Below are 21,935 nucleotides of genomic sequence, written 5' to 3'. Positions count from 1 at the left end.
AAAATAAACTTTTAATTTTAGCATTGTTTTAGAATTGCAAAAACATTAAGAGGATAAATACAATCCAAATCCATGCGATTAGAATTTAACTGAACATATGGTAGAATTGGCCCATAGCATCATCGAGTGCCTTTCTTAGATCTTTTACTTCCTTTGTAATTTCTTCCTTGCTTATTAGTCTAGTCGGATTTTCTGCTTTTTCGTATGCCAATTATTGTTATTAATATTTGCATGGAGAATATCTTATTTCTCTGTAAATTTAAATTTTTGGTATACAATCGTTTAAAAAAAAAAAAATCTGCCCGCCTCGGGCCGCAAGCGATCCAGCCCTCGTTCCTGATTGGACATCAAGGGTAAGGGGCGGGTCTTCGACGCTGACTGACTTGCGGGAAACAGCCGGGAATTTGGACACGACAGCTTGTTGGAAAGTGGGACCCGGAGACTGGGTCTCAGTGCTGGTCAATTCGTTTTCTACCGACCAGTTCGTGGACCTGGGAAGTAGGGTCCCTGTGCCACCAAGAAGGGGTGCTGCCCCTCGGCAGGAGAGGGATCAGAGGACCGCAGCTGAGAACCCAGAACCCACTCATGTTGTATACGAGTGGCGCCCCCTGGAGCCCAAAAGTTGGTAGTTAACCTGAAATTAGGCAACTGAGCAACAACCCTGGCAGTATTACTGTCTCCCTATTTCAAAAATGCCTTTAAGAATCCTTGAGGGTTTTTTCTTTCCAAAAACCAGGCCGGGGCAGGTCCTTGGACAGGTACATCTGCAACAGGTTTGGAGCTTCTTTGGAAGCGCTAGATTGTCTTTAGCCTCGGAAGGTTTGGGAACAAATGGACTTAATGTGTCCCTCGTTCTCCTCTTGCCCTTCTCTGTCTCATCCCCCGTATTTCCACGTCAGAGTAAATAATCCCGCGTCCTGAGGAAAACCATAGAAACCCGCAATTATCTCATGGACCCTGGGCCCAATTCCACTTTTCAGCTAAGTTCACCATACCAGACTCATTCTCTCACTAGTGAAAGGATTTTTGCAGCCATGGGGATGATACTGTTTCGGGCCCCAGGAGATGGTCTGGGTTGTGTGGGAAATGCCCTTATGACTTGGGTCCTGGCAATGTCTAGTGAGTGCTGAGAATTTCCCACACAATGCATGAACATCAAAATTTAGGCAGACCTGGGACAAACGTTTTGGTCCACTGAATTCTATACTAGAGACATAGAGAACACGAATAAATTAAAAACAGACTCCCTTCTCACTTCAAAACACTGATTAACACTCCCAGGAATAGAATCTTTGTAGAAATTGAGCAGCTGCCCTGTCTGTGGACAATCCTGTGTCCACCACTTTGATCAGAATTTCTCCCGGAAATGTTACAAACTTTAGGCTTTCATATTAGGTTTGGAACTACTGGATTTTTCTCAGAACTATTTCTTTTGCATTTAAAAATTCTTCTTGGGCTGGGGTTGTAGCTCAGTGGTAGAGCGCTTGCCTAGCATGTGTGAGGCACTGGGTTCAATCCTCAGCACCACATAAAAATAAATAAAATAAAGGTCTTGTGTCCCCCTACAACTAAGACTATCTTTTAAAATTCTCCTTGTTTTTCTGTAATAAAAAATCAGCATAGGGCTGGGGAGATAGCTCAGCTGGTAAAGTGCTTGCCTCGCAAGCACAAGGCCCTGAGTTCGATCCCCAGTACCGCAAAAAAAAAAAAAAAAAAAAAAAAAAAATCAGCATATACTCATCAATAAACTGCACATAATCAAAGTATAACACTTTTTAGTAGCAGTTTCATTGAGATAATTCACCGACCATAAAAAGTTCACCCTTTTAAAGTGTACAATTCAAAAGCCTGTAACAAGTGCAGATTTTAAGGTTTTTGTTTCTAGGGGTTTAAATACTACAGTGTTAGGAATTTGAATCAATAGAGTAATGTCTCTGGGCTTTTCTTACTGGATTTCAATAACCTTAAGTGTTTGGTGTTGTGATCAAGCAAAAGGAAAATGCTGTATGAAAATACCAAACTCCAGCAACAATTAATACTTAGATCATATGTCTCTTAATAAAGAGCATCTCATGCTAATTAACCCTGCTTAACTATGTGTAGAGGAAATTGTTGAGGTATTGGATTTGAAAATAAATGCTTACGTTTAATGGAACTAATGTATTGAATCAATGAATTATGGAAAGGTAAATTTTATTATATATCACTAACTATATAGAAAACAGACATGTGCAATTAAAATGCTAAGAAATTTTATATGGCCTTGCATGAAAAGAATTTGAATATTAATAAATGTTTTCCATTTAAAAATGAAATATCTGATTCCATAGCCCTTCATATATTCCCCAGAGTTGTGTGACCATCAGCACAAATTCCAGAACATTGTCTGCTCTCCCAAAAGAAACCTCACACCCGTCAGCAGTCACTTCCCATCCCCCCTCCACTCAGCTTCTAGAAACCACTAATCAACTGTCTTTATGGATTTGCCTCTTCAGCACATTTCATATAAATGAAATCATACAACATGCAACTAACGTGTAAACTTTGGTGAGTTTTTACATATGACGCATGTGAAATCATCCCTACAATCAAGATAATGAAAACTACTACCTCTGTTGTAGACATTTGAGAACTTTCTGGAAACTAGGGCATTCACTCGAGAAGAAACAGAGACAGAAATTCATAACTCCTTGCATCTAGTTCATTCCTTGTGTTTTCCTGGGATATGTCACTCAACCTTTGGTGGAATAGAGGCAACCAGGGATCCTCTTGAATCCTGCATGTATCAGAGAAAGGAAACCTTAAAATCCGCACTTGTTACAGGCTTTTGAATTGTACACTTTAAAAGGGTGAAATTTTTATGGTTGGTGAATTACATCTCAATGAAGCCGCTACTAAAAAGTGTTATACTTTAATTATGTGCAGTTTATAATAACTCAATTATATGTCGATAGATATATACAGATTTTTATTACAAGGTTTTACATCCAACCAAGTCTTACTTCAAGTGCAAAAGCCATGAACCAATAGTTTTACCCTTAAAGTAGCTTCTGGAATACTCTAGATCTTATGCTTCCTGGGGTGGAAACTACCAAAGGACAAACTTCTCAGTCAGAAGTGGGTGGCCAAGGGTCAGTGAGCAACGAAACTATTAATTTCAAGCCCAAAGAAGGGTGGAGTTTCAGGTGACGGATTCAGTGGTATCTTTGTGAATTGGGAGTGGAAAGGATTAAAAAAAATTGACAGTAGAGCAAATTTATTAATCACTTATATTAATTATTAGGAGCCAGTGGTTTTGCTTAAAGTTTTTTGTGAAATAGAACAAATAAAATCTTACTGATGAGAACAAACAGGTCTTCTCCACAGCCTGGTTGTGCCTGGGCAGAGGGGCAGGTTGTGGAAAGGTCACAGGAAGTGCCGGAGACAGCGTGGGAGACACAGGATTTCTTGGGGAAAGACCTCAGGGAGATCAGACACTGCTCCAAAAAGAGTCCAACAGCCACAGGCTGACAGCTAGCGCCTCTGTCCCTAGAGTGCTCTGTCAAGCAGCGCCTCCTGTCCTTCATGGTCACCAGCTGGAGAAGTGACAGGTATGCTCTCCACGGTGCCTCAGGCCTGTGCTGGTCCCCACTGAGAGAGGGGCTTTGTATGCTCGGGTGCAGAAGCAGTGACGTCACAGCACTAGCTTACCAAGCTTGCTGGTCTGACCAGGATCCCAAGGACCAGTTGTCCTGGTGCACATGCAAGAAAGGAGCTTTGCACAGAGAGCACCTCCTGACCAGGTCCATTGAGCACGAGCGAGAGCCAGTGTCCTTCAAGATAAGGTGCATCTGGACTTCCCAGCCCAGGCTGGCTCTCACGGGTCCCTTACCTTGGCCAGGTTTTCAGGAACAGAAAGAAGGTCTTCAGGGACCTGGGTTTCACTTTCTTTGGGGAAGGTAAATATTCAGATCATGGCATTGAATGTTGGACCAGGAGGGAAGAGAGGAAGGGGACAGAGGCCAGGGACATCTTCACAAGGGGCAGAAATGACAGGTGCTCTCTGTAGCGACAAAAGGCCAAAGGGATGATAAAAAATATTATAAAGGCTTCTAGGAGAACAAAACAGCAGAAAAGTCAGATGCAAATAGAAGATGCAAAGAATGCAGACCACTTGGTGAAGGAGTGGAAGGAAGTTTGTGTTCCCTCCATAGAAACAAATGGAAGAAACAAAAAAGAAAGGAAGGAAGGAAAGAAAGAAAGAAAAAGAGAGATGGTGATGAGGCCGTGGATATGTTCATTGGTTTGAGCATGGGATTATTTTTCATAATGTCTCTGTGTATTAAAATATCACATTGTACACCTTGAATATATACAATTTGGTTAACTCTATGGTGATCAAGGTGCTTTTCTTTACACAGAAAACCTTACATAAAATTACAGATTAGATCAAGGGGGAGGGAAAGGAAAAGTGCTGGGGAATCACCAAAGAAATCATGGGCATGTACCAGTGAGGCTTAGAGGATCCACTAGTATTTATAGTTTTAATTTATATGTTATTATATGAAATACATATATGCAATATAGGTTTATAATTAGAAATAATAGGATTTATTTAATTAAAAATATTTTTCATAATGGATTACAAAATACATCAGCCCTACTCTGTGCTATATAAGGACACAGCAGATGTAAGTGCATTGTAAATGCTGAAATTAAAAGACAGCGAAAGATACACAGGCCAAAGAAAATACAAAGGAATTATGGTCCTAATTTTCATATCAGAAAGAGTGGAATTCAGGTTGTAAAAGATGAAGTGAGGGGAGAAAGTATTTTTCATAAAAATCCAAGGGTGCAATTCATAAAAAGGGCATAGAAGTTATGAGTATTAGGATTTTGTGCCAGAACAATAGCAGAAATCCCACAAAACAGGAACTATGGGAAAGGTGAGAATTAGAGACAGAGGAGTTGAGGACTGAACTCGCCTCCGTCAAAAACGTCAGGGACAGGTGCTGTCCACAGTCTCCTCAAGCCAGCCCAGGCCAGGGAGCCGACGGTCAGCTGGTGTGTGAGGAGGCACACGTGGGGCAGAGGATCAACAGTTACTTGCCCTGTCTTGAAAAGGCCTTTGAGAATCATTCAGAATAATGAATAATCATTCATTATTTTTCCTTCCCTCGAACTGGACGGGCCATGACCCGTCTGCCTGCACCTGGGCTGGGACCCCTTTGGAAGGGCTCGGCTGCCTCCAGCCTCAGGAGGCCTGGGGACAAGCTGAGATGATTTCTGCAGGGTCCTGGGTCCAGCCTCGTTCCCAGAAGTGTGCAGGGTGCACAAACAGGGTTCAGAATACATGGGGGAGACTGGAAGGACAGGCCCGAGGAGTGTGCAGGAAGATTAAGAGCATGCACTGGCCGTTGGTGCATGAGTGAGTGGGGAAGGAACCAGTCAGCACTCCTGGGGCTTCTTCCAGGGCTTTCTGGTCTTTGATGGGCAGAGCAGGAGAGCCCAACAGGTCACAGGGATGGGGGCTGACAGACTATAGTGTTAAGATGCCCCTGGATTCCCTGAGGAGAGAGGCCAAAGCCACTACTAACCAACCTCCCTTACTCTGACCAGAGGGTCTCCTGTGTGAAGCTGGCGGGAGAGCTGAGTGGCTGCCAGCAGGGGGCGCTAGCAGCCAGGTTTCCCCCTGTGCATGGCTAGGGTTACTTCCAAGCGCTGGAACAAGGCTCCTGGACATGTACAGAGGTGTGAGAAGCAATGCCCTGTGTGCGTTCCACCCACTTAGGCTCTCCTGCTGAGAGAAAGGAAGAGGAAGAGCAGCACCAAGGGCAGCCAGAGAAGGCATGTTCTCCCCCATGGAACTAAAAGTCCACTGCTAAGCGGGTGCGGTGGGGCACAGCTGCAGGCCCAGGGACTCAGGAGGCCGAGGCAGGAGGACGGCAAGTTCTAAGTGAGCCTCAGCAAATGAGTGTTATTTCTTCTTTATTAACTGAGCCCCTTTTATTTTTGCTTTTGAGACAGGGTGTCTCTGAGTTGCCCAGTTCGGCCTCCAACTGAGAATCCTCCAGCCTGACCCTGCAAGGTGCTGGGATGCAGGAGGGAACCAAGGCGCCCCACACCCCCAGCATGGTGTGTCACCCTCCAGGGGCTCCTTGTCCACAGGGCACCTTTTCTGAGCCCGCTTCTGGGCTGCTGGTCCTGGAGAGGCCTGAGGATTCACCGAGCGGTCCCGGGAGCTCCGCAGGGCACCCAGGTGGATCAGGCCGCCTGGCGCCCCTTTCAGCGGAGGCAAGAGAGCATAAAGGAAGGGAGACAGAGCAAGGGTTGGGCGAGATTGTCTTTATTAAGCATTGGAGCGTCACACTTTCCAGAAAGGAAATGGCCCCTGGCCAGAGTCCGGGTCAGAGTTTTGCAGGTTCGCTGAAGCGCAGAGAGTGAGTTCTTTCCAGAATGGTAACTTCCCCAGACAGGGGCCCAGAGCTGGCACCCAGAGAGGCGGAGCATCCTGCCCCTTTGCACCTCTGGATGTCCTGTGACCTCCTGTGCTCTTCCCTCTGATCTCTCCATGTGGTGCAGTGACCAGGATGGGTCACAGGGTGAGGGCCAAAGGATCCAGGGAGCGAGGTAACCGCTAGGAGGCCTTAAGGAGCCACTGTCAGCTCCCTGCAGGGAGGAACACTTTCTGGGGCAGGTGACCTTAGCAACAGGTTGAGGCAGAGCAGGGGGCAGGGCCTGGGAGGTAAGGGGGAAAGGGCAGCATTTGATTTTCCATGCCAGTAGCCCCCACATCCTCCACTGGACCCAGTATTCGCTACCTACATTGACTGTCTCTTTATTCCCCAGCTTCAATAGCTAAGAAGCCATGAGCCACTGTTGCTGGGAAATGGTGACAGTCCAGAGCCCATTGTTTTCCTCCCTTTCCCACTGAGGGTTGCTTTTTCACCTCTGTCCATTTGGATCACTGACCTGTGCTGGGGACTGAGTGTCCAGTCACCCTGAGGATGCCTGCTGGCCACAGCCCCTCAACTAAACCACTCTGGGAAGAGGTACTCCTCTAGGCTGGGATCCTCTTCTTCAGGTAAATGATATAGTGTTACCATTTGGTCTATGTCATAGGGAAGTTTGGCCCAAGGAGGATCCCATGCCCCCAGGAATGCCTGCTCGATGTCACAAGGTGGAGACCCCCTGGAGGAATTCAGCACAGGGACACCAGCCCCTCCGGGCTGCCCGTCACTCGAAGGCTCAAGTGGCCCGTAGTCCTGGTTACGTAAGCTTTCAGACCTCTGTGAGTCAGCATTGGCCAGGGACACTGGCAAGCCGAATTCCTCCTCCTCCTCCTCCTCCGCTTGGGTGCTGGGGTTGGAGGGTCCTGGGGAGGGACTTGTCTGCCTTTGTTGCTGCTGCTTCTTCCATCTCACGCGCTGGTTTTTAAACCACGTCTGAAAGAGCAAAGAGGAACCGGTTAATAGAAGGGTCTAGGTCAGCCATAAAGAATGTAACTATGGGACGTGCCCGTCCGTGGAAGGCACTGGAGACAATCATGCTAAGTGAAGTCAGCCAAACCCCAAAACCAAAGGCCTGGCGTTCTGATATGCCGATGCTGACTGGGAATAGGCCGGGGGCGGGGTGGGGTAGTGGAGGTTCCCCGGATTGGATGGCGGGAGGGAATTGGGGGAGCGGAGTGGGGAAGGGAATGGGAAAGACCGTGGAATTAGTCAGACAGAACATTCCTGTGATCATACTGAATACACCACCTGGGTGACCCCACACCGTGTCCAAGCACAGGACAGGGAACTTTTGCTCCAGGTATGTAAGGATGTGTCAAAATACACTCTGCTGTCACGTGTGACTAAACAGAACCCACAAAAAGATTAAGGGAAAAAAGGAGATGAGCCCAAAGAGGTGTCGAGGTGTCCTCGAGTTCCTCTGGGCAGTGAGGTCGTTGCTCCGGGACGCCAGTGTTGCCTGCATTCCTACCTCTGTGAAGAAGGGGTTTCTCTACCTCCTGCTGTCCTGGGTCCCCAGCGTGAAGAGGGACTCCACCAGCACTGGTAGAACAGGGCACCCCCAGGTGAGGGGCCTGGACAGGGGATCCCCACCAGTGGTGGCTCTGGTTCTCCAGAGGAAGCATTTGAAGCGGGGAGTGTGGGCAAGTGGGGTGGGGATGCCTTTGGGGTACGTGGGGAGGTCTGCCCTCAACTCTGTAGGACTCAGCGGCAAGACAGTCGCATGGTCACGAATGACCTGACCAAGCAGGTCACTAAAAAGTGTACGCTGTCACTTGGGTGGAGATTCGTGTGCTGGAGGCTTGGTCCCGGGCGTAACGGCATGGAGAGCTGGAGACCCTCCACGCGTGGCCTGCTGGGAGGTGATGAGGTCACGGGGCGCCAGCCTAAGAAGGGATGAGTGCCCTTTCTCAGGAAGTGGTTAGGCCTCCCAGCACTGCACTAACTACAGGCACGGGCTGTAAAGAGCCAGGTCACCTGTGGGCCTTCTCACGGGATGAGTGCCATCTGCCACACTGTGATGTAGCACAAGGCCTTCACAGACATGGCCACCCAAGCCTGGACTGGACAGCAGCCTCCAAAACCATGAGCCAGAATAAACCTCTCCTCCTTCTAAATTACCTGATCTCGGGTGTTTGGTTTTAGCAACACCAAATGGGTTAGGACAACACAGGGACAAAGCCCAATGGTAGGATCTGAGATCCAGCCCCACAGGGGCCTATGCAGCATTGTGGACCTGGAGTCAGAAAGGCCTGGGTCCAGATGAGGCTCTTGTTACTAATCCTTGGCAGACAATTCTTCTAGGTGGGCCGTGGTGTTCCTTGGTGAGTGGTCATGAGACTCAAATATGAAGTGTTCAACATGTGTGCCTGCCCAATGCAGTTGCCAACCACAGGACCTTTTACCATGAGGGTTGAAAGTGTGCACGAAGCCCCGGGGCAGGTGCTCCTAGAGACTGACACACGCGGGGACAAACCTTCACTATGATATCCTCCAGGTTCAGCACGGAGGCGAGCTCCTGTATGGTCTCCCAATTTGGTGACCTATTCTTCTGGAATGCGTCTCTCAAGACTACGAGTTGCTCTGGTGTGAAGTTTGTGCGTTGCCGGCGATTTTGTGGGAACCTCGCTGCAGAGAGAAGCAACAAAAGGCTTCCACTGAAAGAACACCCAAGTGGGATCTTCCTGCCTGGACCTGCCCTGAGAACCAGGAGGCTGGTCTAAATCCTTCACCCATGGAAACCGCTGCTCACCATCTGGCTGGACGGCTCTGCACCCCAGAACACCAGTACCAACGTCTCCTGAGCAGGATACACTTTAAAGTCACAAGTGGAGAAAGCTATTTCCTAGGGCCTCATTCTGTAAATCCCCCGGAGGGACGTCCACCTCTCCATGACTTTGGGTACCATTTTGTTTTCCCAGCAACCTGGGCTCATCTTTTTCTTTCTCTGGAACCCAAATTCCCTCACTGGCAAGTGAATCAAGCTAAGCAAGGACCCACTGGTCCAGAGGAATGTAGTGGAAACTCATAGCCTAGGAATGCTGTGCCCTCTTGCAGGAGAAGATACCTGCCCTCTCAGCGATAGAGCAGGGTGGTGGCATGTCACCCACAGAGGTGACATGAATTCCTGTGGTTCCTGGGGTCCTTGAGGCCCTGTCAGCCTAATCATTCATGGACTCATGCTGTCTACCCTGGTTGCCTGTTAGACCCTGAAGCTACTGATCTGGCCATTTATTTCTGGTGTCAGGGTGGAGAGTAGGTATGACGTTTAGCGACCTGAGAATTCATTTTGGTTCTATCATTTACAAGCTGGGTGACTTTGGGTCAATACGCTTAAATTCTTGGTCTCAATTTCTCCATCCATCCATCCCAGGATCCCAGATGGTTCCCTCCCTGTAGAGAAGATGTGAGACCCAAGGAAGCAATTCTCTTCCAGGCTTGGTGCAGGAGGGGTGTTTCCATTATTAAACACAAACGTGGAATCCGATTAGACATCTAGTGATATCCAAGGTCATGGCTTTCCATTTTACGTGGAGAATTCGACTCAGAGGAGACCATTATTCTTCATCCAAATGTACACTTTTAAAACTCCAACGTGCTGCCTAATCATCCCAAAAGGAAGACATGATCAGATTTCTCTTAGTTTTTCAGTGTCTGTTGGAACAGGGAGCCAAAAACTAATAGCCCAAAGGAGGAAATCCTCAAACATGAAGGGGATGAAGAGACAGAATGATGCAGAAAAAGACAGAGACCAAGAGAGAAAAAGGACGAGGGTGGTAGCAGAAAATTTAAATTAAAAAGTCTTTCCTTATGAAAGGAAAAGAACAAAATTTCAAAACATTAAAATCAATATTCTCAGCCACATGCAATGTGCACACCCGTCACCCCAGCAACTCAGGAGGTTTGAGACACGAAAATCACAAGTTTAAGGCCAGCCTCGGCAAGAGATAAAACATTTTTTAAATATCTGGGAATGTAGCTCAGTGGTAAAGCATCTGAATTCATCCCACCACCAAAAAATCAGTATTCTCAGATTAATAAGAGATATTACTCATACATTAAGTATGTCTTAAAAATCAAGGAAAATCTGATAGGATGTGTTTTTGGAAATCAGTAGCTCAAAATAAATCCTTAACCATTGTAGATAAAGAAAATGTGTCTAGGTTGGTTCCACAATCTGGCTATTGTGAATTGAGCAGCTATGAACATTGATGTGGCTATATCTCTGTAGTATGCTGATTTTAAGTTCTTTGGGTAGATGTCCTTCAATTGATGAATGGATAAAGAAACTGTGGCATATATATACAATGGAATATTACTCAGCCATAAAGAATGATAAAATTATGGCATTTGCAGGCAAATGGATGAAATTGGAGAATATCATGTTAAGTGAGATAAGCCAATCTCAAAAAACCAAAGGACGAATGATATCGCTAATAAGTGGATAATGACACATAATGGGGGGTGGGAGGGGTAAGTGTTAGGGATAGAGTTAGGGTTAGGGAGTGGGCAAGAATGGAGGAAGGAAGGACTGTATAGAGGGGAAAGAGGGGTGGGGGGAAGGGAAAAATAACAGAATGATCAAACAACATTACCCTATGTAAATTTATGATTACACAAATGGTATGCCTTTACGCCATGTACAAACAGAGAAACAACATAAACAACATGTGTCCCATTTGTTTATAATTAAGAAAAAGACTAAAAAAAGTGTCTATATACAAAATGGAGTAAACTCAGCCATAAAAAAGAATGACTTCATGGCATTTACTGGTAAATGGATGGAACCAGAGCCTACTATGCTAAGTGAAATAAAGTCCCCCAAAACACCAAAGGTTAAATGTTTTCTGATATGTGCAAGCTAATCCAAAATAAGAGGGAATTTTAGAAATAGAAGAAAGTTCAGTGGAGTAGACAAAGGGGATTGAAGGGAAGGGAGGAGGGTGGGCTGGGGAAGACAGTGGAAGGAATCTGACCTAACTCTCCTCAGTATCCTGGGAATAATCTCAGTGAATCTCACCATCATGTACATCCAAAGACAATTTAAAAAAAAAATCTAAGGAAATAGCAGAAAGATCAGTGCAATAGAGGGAAGGAACAGGGGATGGGAGAAAGGGAGAGGAAGAGGAAGTACTGGGGACCGAAAGAGAGCAAATTATATTCCATCCTTTATAACTATGTCAAAATACGTTCTATTGTCATGTAGAATTTAAAAAAAATTAAAAGTTGGACACAATGACACATGCCTGGAATCCCAAAGACTTGAGAAGCTGAGGCAGGAGGATCCTCAGTACTTTAATGAGGCCCTGAGCAACTTAGTGAGACCCCATCTCAAAATAAACAATAAAAAGGACAAGAGTGTAGCTCAGTGGTAAAGTGCCCCAGGGTTCAATCCTTTGTACCAAAAAGAATTGAAATAGGGCTGGGGAGATAGCTCAGTCGGTAGAGCGCTTGCCTGGCAAGCACAACGCCCTGGGTTCGATCCCCCCCCCCCCGCCAAAAAAAAAAAAAAAAAAAAAAGAATTGAAATAAAAATAAACCCTTAAACAATAATAGCAGAGTTGGAAGAGAAAGTTAAGGAAATGTTCCCAAAGGCAGAACAAAATAAACAGGGCATAATAAAGTGTTAAAGGTAGGAAAATAAAATCAAAGATGGTCCCTGTTTGACTCAGAAATACCAACGGGTTGGGGGTGTAGCTCAATGGTAGGGCACTTGCCTAGCGTGTGTGAGGCCCTGAGTTTCATCCCCAGCATCATAAACAAGAACAGAATAACTAGAAATAAAAGATAAATACTAGCAACACTTACACAATTAAAAAATATCTCTTTCACTAAAAGAAAATTCCAGAGAGTGATGAAAATATTTTATAGGAAACCCCTTTTCAACCTGAATTCTATCTGCAGCCACATGTATTCTCCAGTGTGAGAAAAGGTGAAGACGATTTCAGATTCTCATCGTCTTAGCAAACTCACCTCCTGTGGATTTTTTTTTAGTGGTACTGGGAATTGAGCCCAGAGGTGCTTTACCACAGAGTTCCACCCACAGTCATACTTTTAATCTTTTTTAAATTTTGAAACCGTGTCTCACTCAGTTGTTTAAGTTCACCCTAAATTGATGAGGCTGGCCTCTTACTTGTGAATCTCCTGCCTCAGCCTCCCAAGTCCCTGGGATTACAGAAAGTTACCAACACATCCAGGCTCCCATGGACTCTTTTAAGGAGCCCTCCGACAATGCCCTTCAACCCAACCAAACAAAGAGAAGGGAATTTGTGTAGGAGAAAAGAGAATCCACACAGAGAGCAGACAAGGGAGTGCCTGGTAGATCCCAGCACACCACGCCTGGGAAGTAAGCCCAACAGGTTCCAGGAGGACGGAGGCAGCAGAAGATGGGAGGCCATTGTTGGGGACTGAGCTCCTGCACCAAGGCCAACACACCAGGGCAGACCAAATGGAGTCACTTTTGCTAAGTGCCACAGAATCAAACTGAGTATCTCAATGGGCCAGTTTTCACAAAGAACAGGAGATTCCAGTCAATGAATCACCACCATATAAAAATGAACAGATAAACTAAAGTTATTGTGTCCATCTACAACTAAATATCTTCTTAAAAAAATACTTTCCTAAGTTGCATGGCCTGGTGGCATATACTTGAGTCCCAGCATTAGGGAGGCTGAGGCAGGAGGACTGATTAAGCCCAGGAGTTTGGAGGCCAGCCTGGGAAACAATGAGACCATCTCCAAATTATTTTTCCTAGAACTTGTATCAGAAGAGCTAGATACCAGTTTTTATATGTGAGCATGGTAATACACAACTTTTGCACTATTAAAGTCATCTTAAAAATTCCAAAAGAAAGGTAAAATCATATTTCTCTCTGCAGACTAGAAATACCGTTCTAAACTCAGTTTTACAAATGCAGTCATAAAAGAATGCTAGGAAGTATCACAGCATCAACATTTAAAATATCTGGACCATAGAACTCATAAGTAAACTTTAAAACACAAGCCACAGAATGCAACAACTATAAGAGAAAATTTTTAGTGTCTAGTTGACATCAAAAACATCCTACCGGGGCTGGAGCTGTGGCTCAGTGGTAGAGCGCTTGTCTGGCATGTGTGACGCCCTGGGTGGGATCCTCAGCACCACATGAAAATAAAAAAAATACAGTTATTGTGTCCATCTGCAACTAAGACGATTTTTAAAAAACATTCTCCAAAACCTCCAGGGCAAAGAACACCTTTTTAAAAGATGGCATTTAAAATAGAGTGGATAAAATAAGTGCATTGCATTGGTTAAGAAAGAAGTGGAACCAAACCAGTGGTTCTTGCCAGTAATCCCAGTGGTGTGGGAGGCTGAGGCAGGAGGATTGCAGGTTTGGAGCCAGCCTCAGCAACTCAGGGAGGCCTAAGCAACTTAAGGAGACTGTCTCAAAATAAAAAATACATAAAACACATAAAGATATGCCTCAGTGGTTAAGTGCCCCTGGGATCAAACCCCCGCACCACATACTCCACAACCCCAGAAGAGAAAAGAAATGGAGAGCCTGGGGTGTTTTTCAGAGGCAAAAGGATTAGCAGGCTCAAGGCCTGGATCCAATCCCTAGCACAAAAAAATAAGTAGAATTAAAATTAAAAAAGGAAATTAGGGGGCTGGGGATGGGACTCAGTGTGGAGCACTTGCCTAGCACCTGTGAGGCACTGGGTTCAAGGCGCGGCACCACAGATAAATAAAGTCCTGTGTCCATCCATAACTAAAAACGATGTTGGGAAAAGAAAGGAAATGAGATCAAGTCCCATTTTACACCCACCAACCGCTAGAGATTTCCACGTGTGGCAGAGGGCTGAGGAGCCGCCTGGGGTACAGCCCTGGCTTGGCATGCAGGAGGCCCGGGGTTCCACCCCCACAGAAGAAAACTGTGTGCACGACCCCATCAGACCTTACACCAGCATTGAACCCTCCAGGGGCCCTTTTTTATTGTGAGACGGGGTCTCACTAAGTTGCTTAGGGCCTTGCTTAATTGCTGAGGCTGACCTAGAACTTGCAATCCTCCTGCCTCAGCCTCCCGAGTCGTTGGGAGTCGCTGGGATCAGGGTGTGTGCCTCCACGCCCAGGTATCATCCAGGAATTCTCCGAACTGTCTACCCGGTGTTGGCCAAGACCCAGCGCCTTCGCGAAGCCCCCACGGCTCACCTTGGTTCATCCATAACCCACCGCAGCTTCACCTCCTTACCTGCCATCCAGCATTTACAAGCCGATGCTGCCTTGTGTGCGCGCTAGGGACCTCCGGACCTGGTGTGTCTGCTCTGTGTGAGGGTCTACGTATTTAAGCAAAATGTCGATGCACCTAGACGCCTGCCCTAACCCTCCCCGACGTCACACCCTCTAATAATCCATTCCAAGAACCTATCCTAGGCCTCGGGCCCCACGCAGGGTGATTGACAGCTGATTCCTGAACTCTAGGATTGGCGGAAAACTAATCATAGTCATTCAAACAGAAAATAGAGGACGATGCCCCCAAATTTCACTCAGGACAAATAAGAACAAAGGAGTAAATAAACAAGGTGCCGAGGAAAAAGGTACATTGGCAAGACCACTCGGACGTGGAAGGTGGCTGGGTGCGTGGGCAGCCCGGGTGAGATCTGGAGCCGAGCTGGCAGAGGAGGCTAGGCATGCAGGGTCAAGTCTCCAGCCACCCAGCCTTCCCGGGAGGCAGCAGCAGCGCAAGGCCTTGGCCAGGCCTAACACAGAGGCCCTTCAGGCTCCGTGAAGGAGTTTGCATTCGGGCCCTCGGGAGCCCAGGCAGAGTCTCAATGAGCAGGGAGCGCCACGCAAGGTTGCGTTTCTTTTTTAAGTTGCGCTTCTCTCTGGCGCAGAGCCTCCAATTTTTCCTCCGTTCCTCCGTTTTCTCTGCCCTCATTTATTCTTGCCTCTCGGTGTTTTTCTCCATGACAGGTGTTACTGGTGAAGTACCCAAGTGCAAGACAGATCTAGGCCCGTCCAAGGACCCCGGCTCCTAATGTGAGTCTGTCACCAGATGGAGTCTGAGGAGGTCCCCAGAGAGAAAAGTGGACCTCTGCTCAGCTCCCGCAGGCTCTTGACTTACACCCCAGGGAGGAATTTCAGGCCACGTCAAAAGAGGTGCAAGCAGAAATTTATTCAGGAAACCAACCAGAGAGCAGGACACACACTCACAGGGAAGGTGGGCAGGTACTGGAGAGGAAGAAGTGCTTTTGGGGTCTCAGGTGTCTCTTAAAATTGTATTTCTTATGGTATTGGGGATGGAATCCGATTTACCACTGAGTTACATATACCCTGGTTATTTTCATTTTTCTACTTTGATTCAAGGTCTTGCTAAATGGCTGGGGCTGGCCTTACATGTGGTCTTCTTGCCTCAATCTCCTGAGGTTACAGTCCCTAAGATTACAGGCCTGGGCCACCATGCCCAGTTTCAGGCTTCTTTTAAGGAAACGTTGCAGCCGGGCACCATGGCTCATGCCTGTAATCCCAGTAGCTCAGGAGGCTGAGGCAGGAGCACTAAAGTTCAAGGCCAACCTCAGCAATTGAACCAGGCCTGAGGCAACTTAGTGAATCCTGTCTCAAAACAAAAAGGGCTGGGGATGTAGCTCAGTGGAAAACTGCCTCTGGATTAGGTTCCCTGTACCAAATAAAAGTAACAATTTTTTTAAATGAAGGAACTTTGTAAATGGTGAGCAGGAGAAGCAAGTGGGTGTGACGGTGGGGCAGAGGGTCATGGTGCGCTGTTTTTTTTCAGGATCTTTCGGTAGACATTATCGAGTTCATAGATAGCGTTAGGCTCTATCTTGGTTTTTAAAGGAAATTTCATTGGTGCATTATAATTACTCATGATAGTGTGCTTCATTGTTACATAATTGTAGGTGACCTGGGTCTTTAACATTATCTTTCTCTGTAGGCATTTAAAAAAAATCATTGGCTCATTATAGCTGTAGAGAATGATGGGCTGTGTTCTTACCTGTTCCTACATGGACACAATAAAACAAACTCCTTTGACCACTGTCACTCCTCAGCCCTTCTCTCTCCTTGGTCTACTGATCTCCCTTTCATTTTCATGAGCTCTGTCCCCACCTTTTTTTCCTCTCTAGGTTCCACAGGAGAGATCAATCTATCCTTGATCTGCAGTTTGACTTACTTTGCTTAATAGAATGGTTCCATCCATTGTCCTGCAAATCACATATTTTCATTTTTCTTGTTGGCTGAATAAAAACTCCATTGTGTATTTAGAACACATTTTCTTCATCCATCAATGGACACCTGGGCTGGTCCATATATTGGCTGGTGTGAATTGTGCTACTGTAAAGTCCGGGTTTGCACTGACTGCCGTAGTATGCTGACTCATTCTTCAGGACAAACACTGAGGGGTGGTATAGCTTGGTCCTGTGGTGGTTCCATTCCTGGGCTTTTGAGGAACCTCCATACTGATTTCCATAATGGTTGTACTAATTTACAGCCCAGCGATGGTATGAAAGTCTTCCTTTTTCTCCACACCCTCTCCAGCATTTATTATTTGCGTCCTTGGTACCTGCCGTTCTGACTGGTTGAGATGAAATCTCAGTGCAGTCCTGATTTGCATCTCCCTGATTGCTCAAGATGTTGAATATCCTTTCATATATTGGTGGGTCATTTTAAGAAGTGTCTATTTCATTCATTTGCCCATTTATTAATTAGGTATTTATTTATGTGGTACTGGGGATTGAACCCTGGACACTTTACCACAGAGCCACATCCCCGGCTGTTTTTACATTTTATTTAGAGACAGGGTCTCACTCAGTTGTTTGGGCCCTCCCTGAGTTGGCTGAGGCTGGCCTTGAACTTGTGATCTTCCTGCCTTAGCTTTCCAAATCTCTGGGATTATAGGTGTGAACCAACACACCGGGGAAACTCATTTCTTCTTGTGTTATTTGTTGAACTGCCACTGTGGCCTTTTACAGTCTAGGATTCCCATGTGCTGTCCCAGAGTCTCTTTTCTGTTTTGCTTTGCTCTTTAGCAAAAGATGGAAGATGCTATTTAACTAATGGTTCTCAACGTTTGGTGTGAATAAGAATCTGAAGGCTGCAAAAGAGCCCACGGCCCCGACTCGGAGTCTACACCTCAGCAGACCTGGGCTGGGCGGAGACCTACGACTGTGCTGGTGACAAGTTTCCAGGTGCAGCTGCTGCCTGAGGCCACCCTGGAAGAGCCACTGTTCCTGTCCCTCCCAGGGCCACCGCTTCATCATCCCCAAGACAATAAGGCACAGCCACGCACTAAGGCATGAGACTTGATGGAAAGACAGATTCTCACACGGCTCAAAGGACATTTTAAAATAACTGGGGAAGGTTAAACAGAGGACGAGAGGCTGTTTTTGCTACAGACCCTGACTATTTGGGCCTCCACTTGCCCAAGGGGCCACTTACGCGGGACACGTCTTGCCATCTCTGCCTTCAGTCTGTCTCCTTATGACCTTAAATTTTGGTTCAGGTCTGCTCAGCTCAGCTCTGCATGTGGACATTTGCTCATTTAAGGAGAGTTCATCTAAAACCTGGTAACACAGGGTTTGACAGCCCTAAATTTAACGAACCTGTCCCTTCCCCCTTTAATACTGAGGACACCAAGACAAGATTAACTAAGGTATTTTTAAGATTTACAGGAATATTTAACCATGAACTTTTACAATGCTCTGTTCCAGACCCCTGAAGGGGACCTCAAAGTGTCCAGTCATTGAAGAAACGGGTCGACAGGTCACCCCGTGATAAGGCTGTCCCCATAGCAGGAGCAATTATCTCATGGGAACCATGCTGCCCGCTTCGGGACCACAGCTCTGGTCTGCCAAATGTCCCGTAGGGATAAGGACTTTTCTGGAGCCACCTTGCAGAGCCAGCACTGAGACAGTGATCCAAGGACCCCAGATTGGACCAAGATGCCGGAACCTAGATCTAGCTCATGAGTGACAGAGGACAGGGCCGAGGCTGCCCGGCTGTGCTCCCCAGTGTGGCCAATGGAGTCAGACTCCCTCCTGCTTTTCACTGTTGCTGCCATTTGTTTTCTAGGTGAGGAGCGACCAGCCCTGATTGTTGGTGCCCCCAACTCAGACCTCAGGCCTAGGCCTCAGGTAACAGGACTGCATATTAGGTGCCAATTGTTACCCAACGACAGAGCAGAACTTCTGTTGATTCCAGGAAGCTCAAGTTTCAAATAAGCAATAAAAATAAAGATTAAAAATTCTGTTTATTCTATGAAGCCAAAGTTTCAAATAAAAATAATCAATAAATAAATGGATAAATGAAATAAATAAATACATAAAGTTGAGAGAGCCGAGTGCAGTGGCTCCACACTGTCATTCCAGTGACCGGGGAGGTCGAGGCAAAAGGATCTTCTCAAGTTTGGAGCCAGTCTTGGCCATTTGGCAAGACTACAGCAACTTAGTGAGGCCCTGTCTCAAAATATATATTAAAAAAAAAAAAAAAAAGCGGGCTGGGGAGTAGCTCAGTGGTACTGGGTTCAATTCCCAGTACTCAAAAAGAAAAAAATAATGTGTAAATGGGTGCCTGTCATTAAGAGAAGGGTTTAAGCTGCTGGTTAGAGCCTGACCTGAAAGGGTTACACCTTGGAGGGATAGGTGTGTCAGTCAGGACTGAAAGCATTAAGGGCTAAATCTAGTCCACTCACCTCAGTCCCTATTTAGATTAAAATAACAGGTTTTCCTATTATTTTACTTTTCTATAGTAAGAGTGTGATGGACTGACAGATCTGGCTCCTTGAGAATGTTATGGGCCAGACTCTAAGGGAAATGACCAAACAGAAGTTAATCCACTCTGGAGGAGGGCAACAGGATTTAGAGCATTAAATGTGCATGCATTTAAAAATATGCACAAGGAGAGGGTGTGGAGGCACACCCCTATAATCCTGGTGACTCATGAGGCTGACGCCAGAGGATCACAAGTTCAAAGCCAGCCTCCGCAATTTGATGAGGCCCTAAGCTACTTTGGAACACCCTGTCTGAAAATAAATTATTTTTAAAAGGACTGTGGGGGCTGGGGAGATAGCTCAGCTGGTAGAGTGCTTGCCTTGCAAGCACAAGGTCCTGAGTTCGATCCCCAGTACCGCAAAAAATAAATAAACAAATAAATAAATAAAAAATAAAAGGACTGTGGGGCTGGGGTTGTGGCTCAGTGATAGACCACTTGCCTAGTATGTTTGAGGCACTGGGTTCTTTCCTCAGCACCACATACAAATAAATAAATAAAATAAAGTTATTGTTTCCATCTACAACTTAAAAAAAAAAATTTTAAAGGGCTCAGGATGTGGCTCAATGGTAACGTTTCCCTGGGTTCAATTCCTGCTATGGAAGAAATCTTAAAATAAAAATTAAAAATTAACGAAAAATACACAATGACTGCCTTCAATAAACAGCTAGCAGGCATGCCAGAAGATGTATTTGCCTAAGGCCACTTGTATAGATTAGATTAGCAAAATCTAATTGTAATAAATGATTGACCTCTACTCTCTGAAATCAGCATTCTGATGACTTTATCTGACACCCACTTTTCTATAGTAAGAGTGTGATGGGCTGACAGATCTGGCTCCATGAGAATGTTATGGGCCAGACTCTAAGGGAAATGACTAAACAGACTCCATTTTGCTCTGAGACTCTGTTGTGCCCAAAGGCTCGAGACCCCACAAGGACCACCAGAGACCACGATCAATGCAAGCAGCAAAGAGTCATTTATTAGCAAGTTCGAACCTGGTCCTCTGCGTCCTTAACCAGTGATGCTAAGAGAGGCCCCAAGCCCTCGTTAGCAGGGTTTTTATAATGAAAGGCAAGCAGTTTTACAGTGTTCTTTTAATTGGTTAACATTTGAACAGCTAAACATTAGTCCTCCTCTGGTTGGGTCTGGCCAATCTATTTGATTCTCATTGGGTCCTGCCAGAACTGAACGGTCCTAGTGGAAGAAGGGAGGAGGGAAGGGGTGAACTATGCAGGAGATGAGTCGGGGCTAAGCCCCGCTCCCGTCCTTGACGGATAAGGTCTCCAGGCAACTGCACATTCCTCGGACAAATATCTCTTAACAACCTTGGTAAGCACAGGGCCCAGCAGTCCTGTTTGTCCTTGAGACAGTTAGCAGCACAGATACCACCCTGCTCTCAACAACTCCATGTTATGTAGGAAATATGCTTCTCCCATGGGAACACCCCGCCTCTGTGCCCATCAGCAGTTACTTAGTGTGACATGTTTAACAATACAGAATGACAATTCCTATGTAATGAAAACTTGCTCTCTTTTGATTCCTATTGCTCCTAAACAATGTACCATGTGAACAGTGATTGTGTGGATGTTAGTAACCATTCTTTAGTTTGTACCTAGGTAAGGGTCATTTTGACCCACTTCCCCCTCTGTCGATGATCTCATGATGTTAGTTTGTAATTTCGAATCATAGCAACAGACACTTATGATTAATGTGATTTTTGGTATAAGAACCCCTACAACACTGTGGTCGGGGCTGTTCTCCCAATAACCATTTTTGGGGCATTGTGTGGGACAGTCAGCTGGCTGGCTTAATAAAGACTCTCGGTGGGGCTGTGACGTAGTCCTTGGCGTGGCGTAGCTGCAGGGGAGGCCGCAGCAGGGAAAAGGCGGACGGGAAGGCGGGAGAGGAGGAGCCTGAAAAGCCCCAGGGAGCTGGAGCCGCCGGAGGACCTGAAGAAGAAGCAGAAAAACCTGTGAAAACTAAGACTGTTTCTTCCAGTAATGGAGGGGAAAGTTCCAGTCGCAGCGCTGAAGAACGATCAGCTGAAGAAGAAGCTGCAGACCTCCCAACAAAGCCTACAAAGATCTCCAAGTTTGGATTTGCCATAGGTAGTCAGACAACAAAGAAAGCATCAGCCATATCCATCAAACTTGGATCAAGTAAGCCTAAAGAAACTGTTCCAACTCTTGCTCCAAAAACCCTTTCAGTAGCAGCAGCTTTTAATGAAGATGAAGACAGTGAACCAGAGGAAATGCCTCCAGAAGCAAAGATGAGGATGAAGAATATTGGGAGGGATACACCAACATCAGCTGGACCAAACTCCTTCAATAAAGGAAAGCATGGGTTTTCTGATAACCAGAAGCTATGGGAAAGAAATATAAAATCTCATCTTGGAAATGTCCATGACCAAGACAATTAAATGATGGGTTTTGAAATTGGGGTGTGGGGTGGGTGTAAAGTTAAAAGGAACAGTTTCCTTTTTTAAAGAATGGTATAAGACTATCTTTGGAGCCGCTTTTTTTTTTTTTTTTCCTTTTTCTTTTTTTTCCTTTTTTTTAAAGATTGAGTGGTACACTAATAAATGAGAGTTTGAAATTAGAGGTAATTTATGTTTTATATACAGATTTCAAGACATTTACTAATTTTGTAGTTTCATGTGATTAGTTTCCAAAGGTTACAGAT

General features: G+C 45.8%; 1 protein-coding gene across 1 annotated transcript; it reads left to right on the top strand.

The window, feature by feature from the left end:
* The first annotated feature begins 8,313 nt into the window (after positions 1-8,313).
* Positions 8,314-21,702, top strand: LOC124966122 (PEST proteolytic signal-containing nuclear protein-like). Its single transcript, XM_047527195.1, has 3 exons — positions 8,314-8,353; positions 18,555-18,616; positions 21,094-21,702. Exons 1-3 carry the CDS (start codon positions 8,314-8,316, stop codon positions 21,670-21,672), a joined length of 681 nt encoding a protein of 226 aa, XP_047383151.1. The 3' UTR covers positions 21,673-21,702.
* The last annotated feature ends 233 nt before the right edge of the window (positions 21,703-21,935 follow it).

Source organism: Sciurus carolinensis, chromosome 16 (assembly GCF_902686445.1).
Source record: "Sciurus carolinensis chromosome 16, mSciCar1.2, whole genome shotgun sequence".
Taxonomy (NCBI): Eukaryota; Metazoa; Chordata; class Mammalia; order Rodentia; family Sciuridae; genus Sciurus; species Sciurus carolinensis.
The sequence above is the reverse complement of the archived record's forward strand: the minus strand, read 5'-3'. Positions and strand labels throughout refer to the sequence as shown.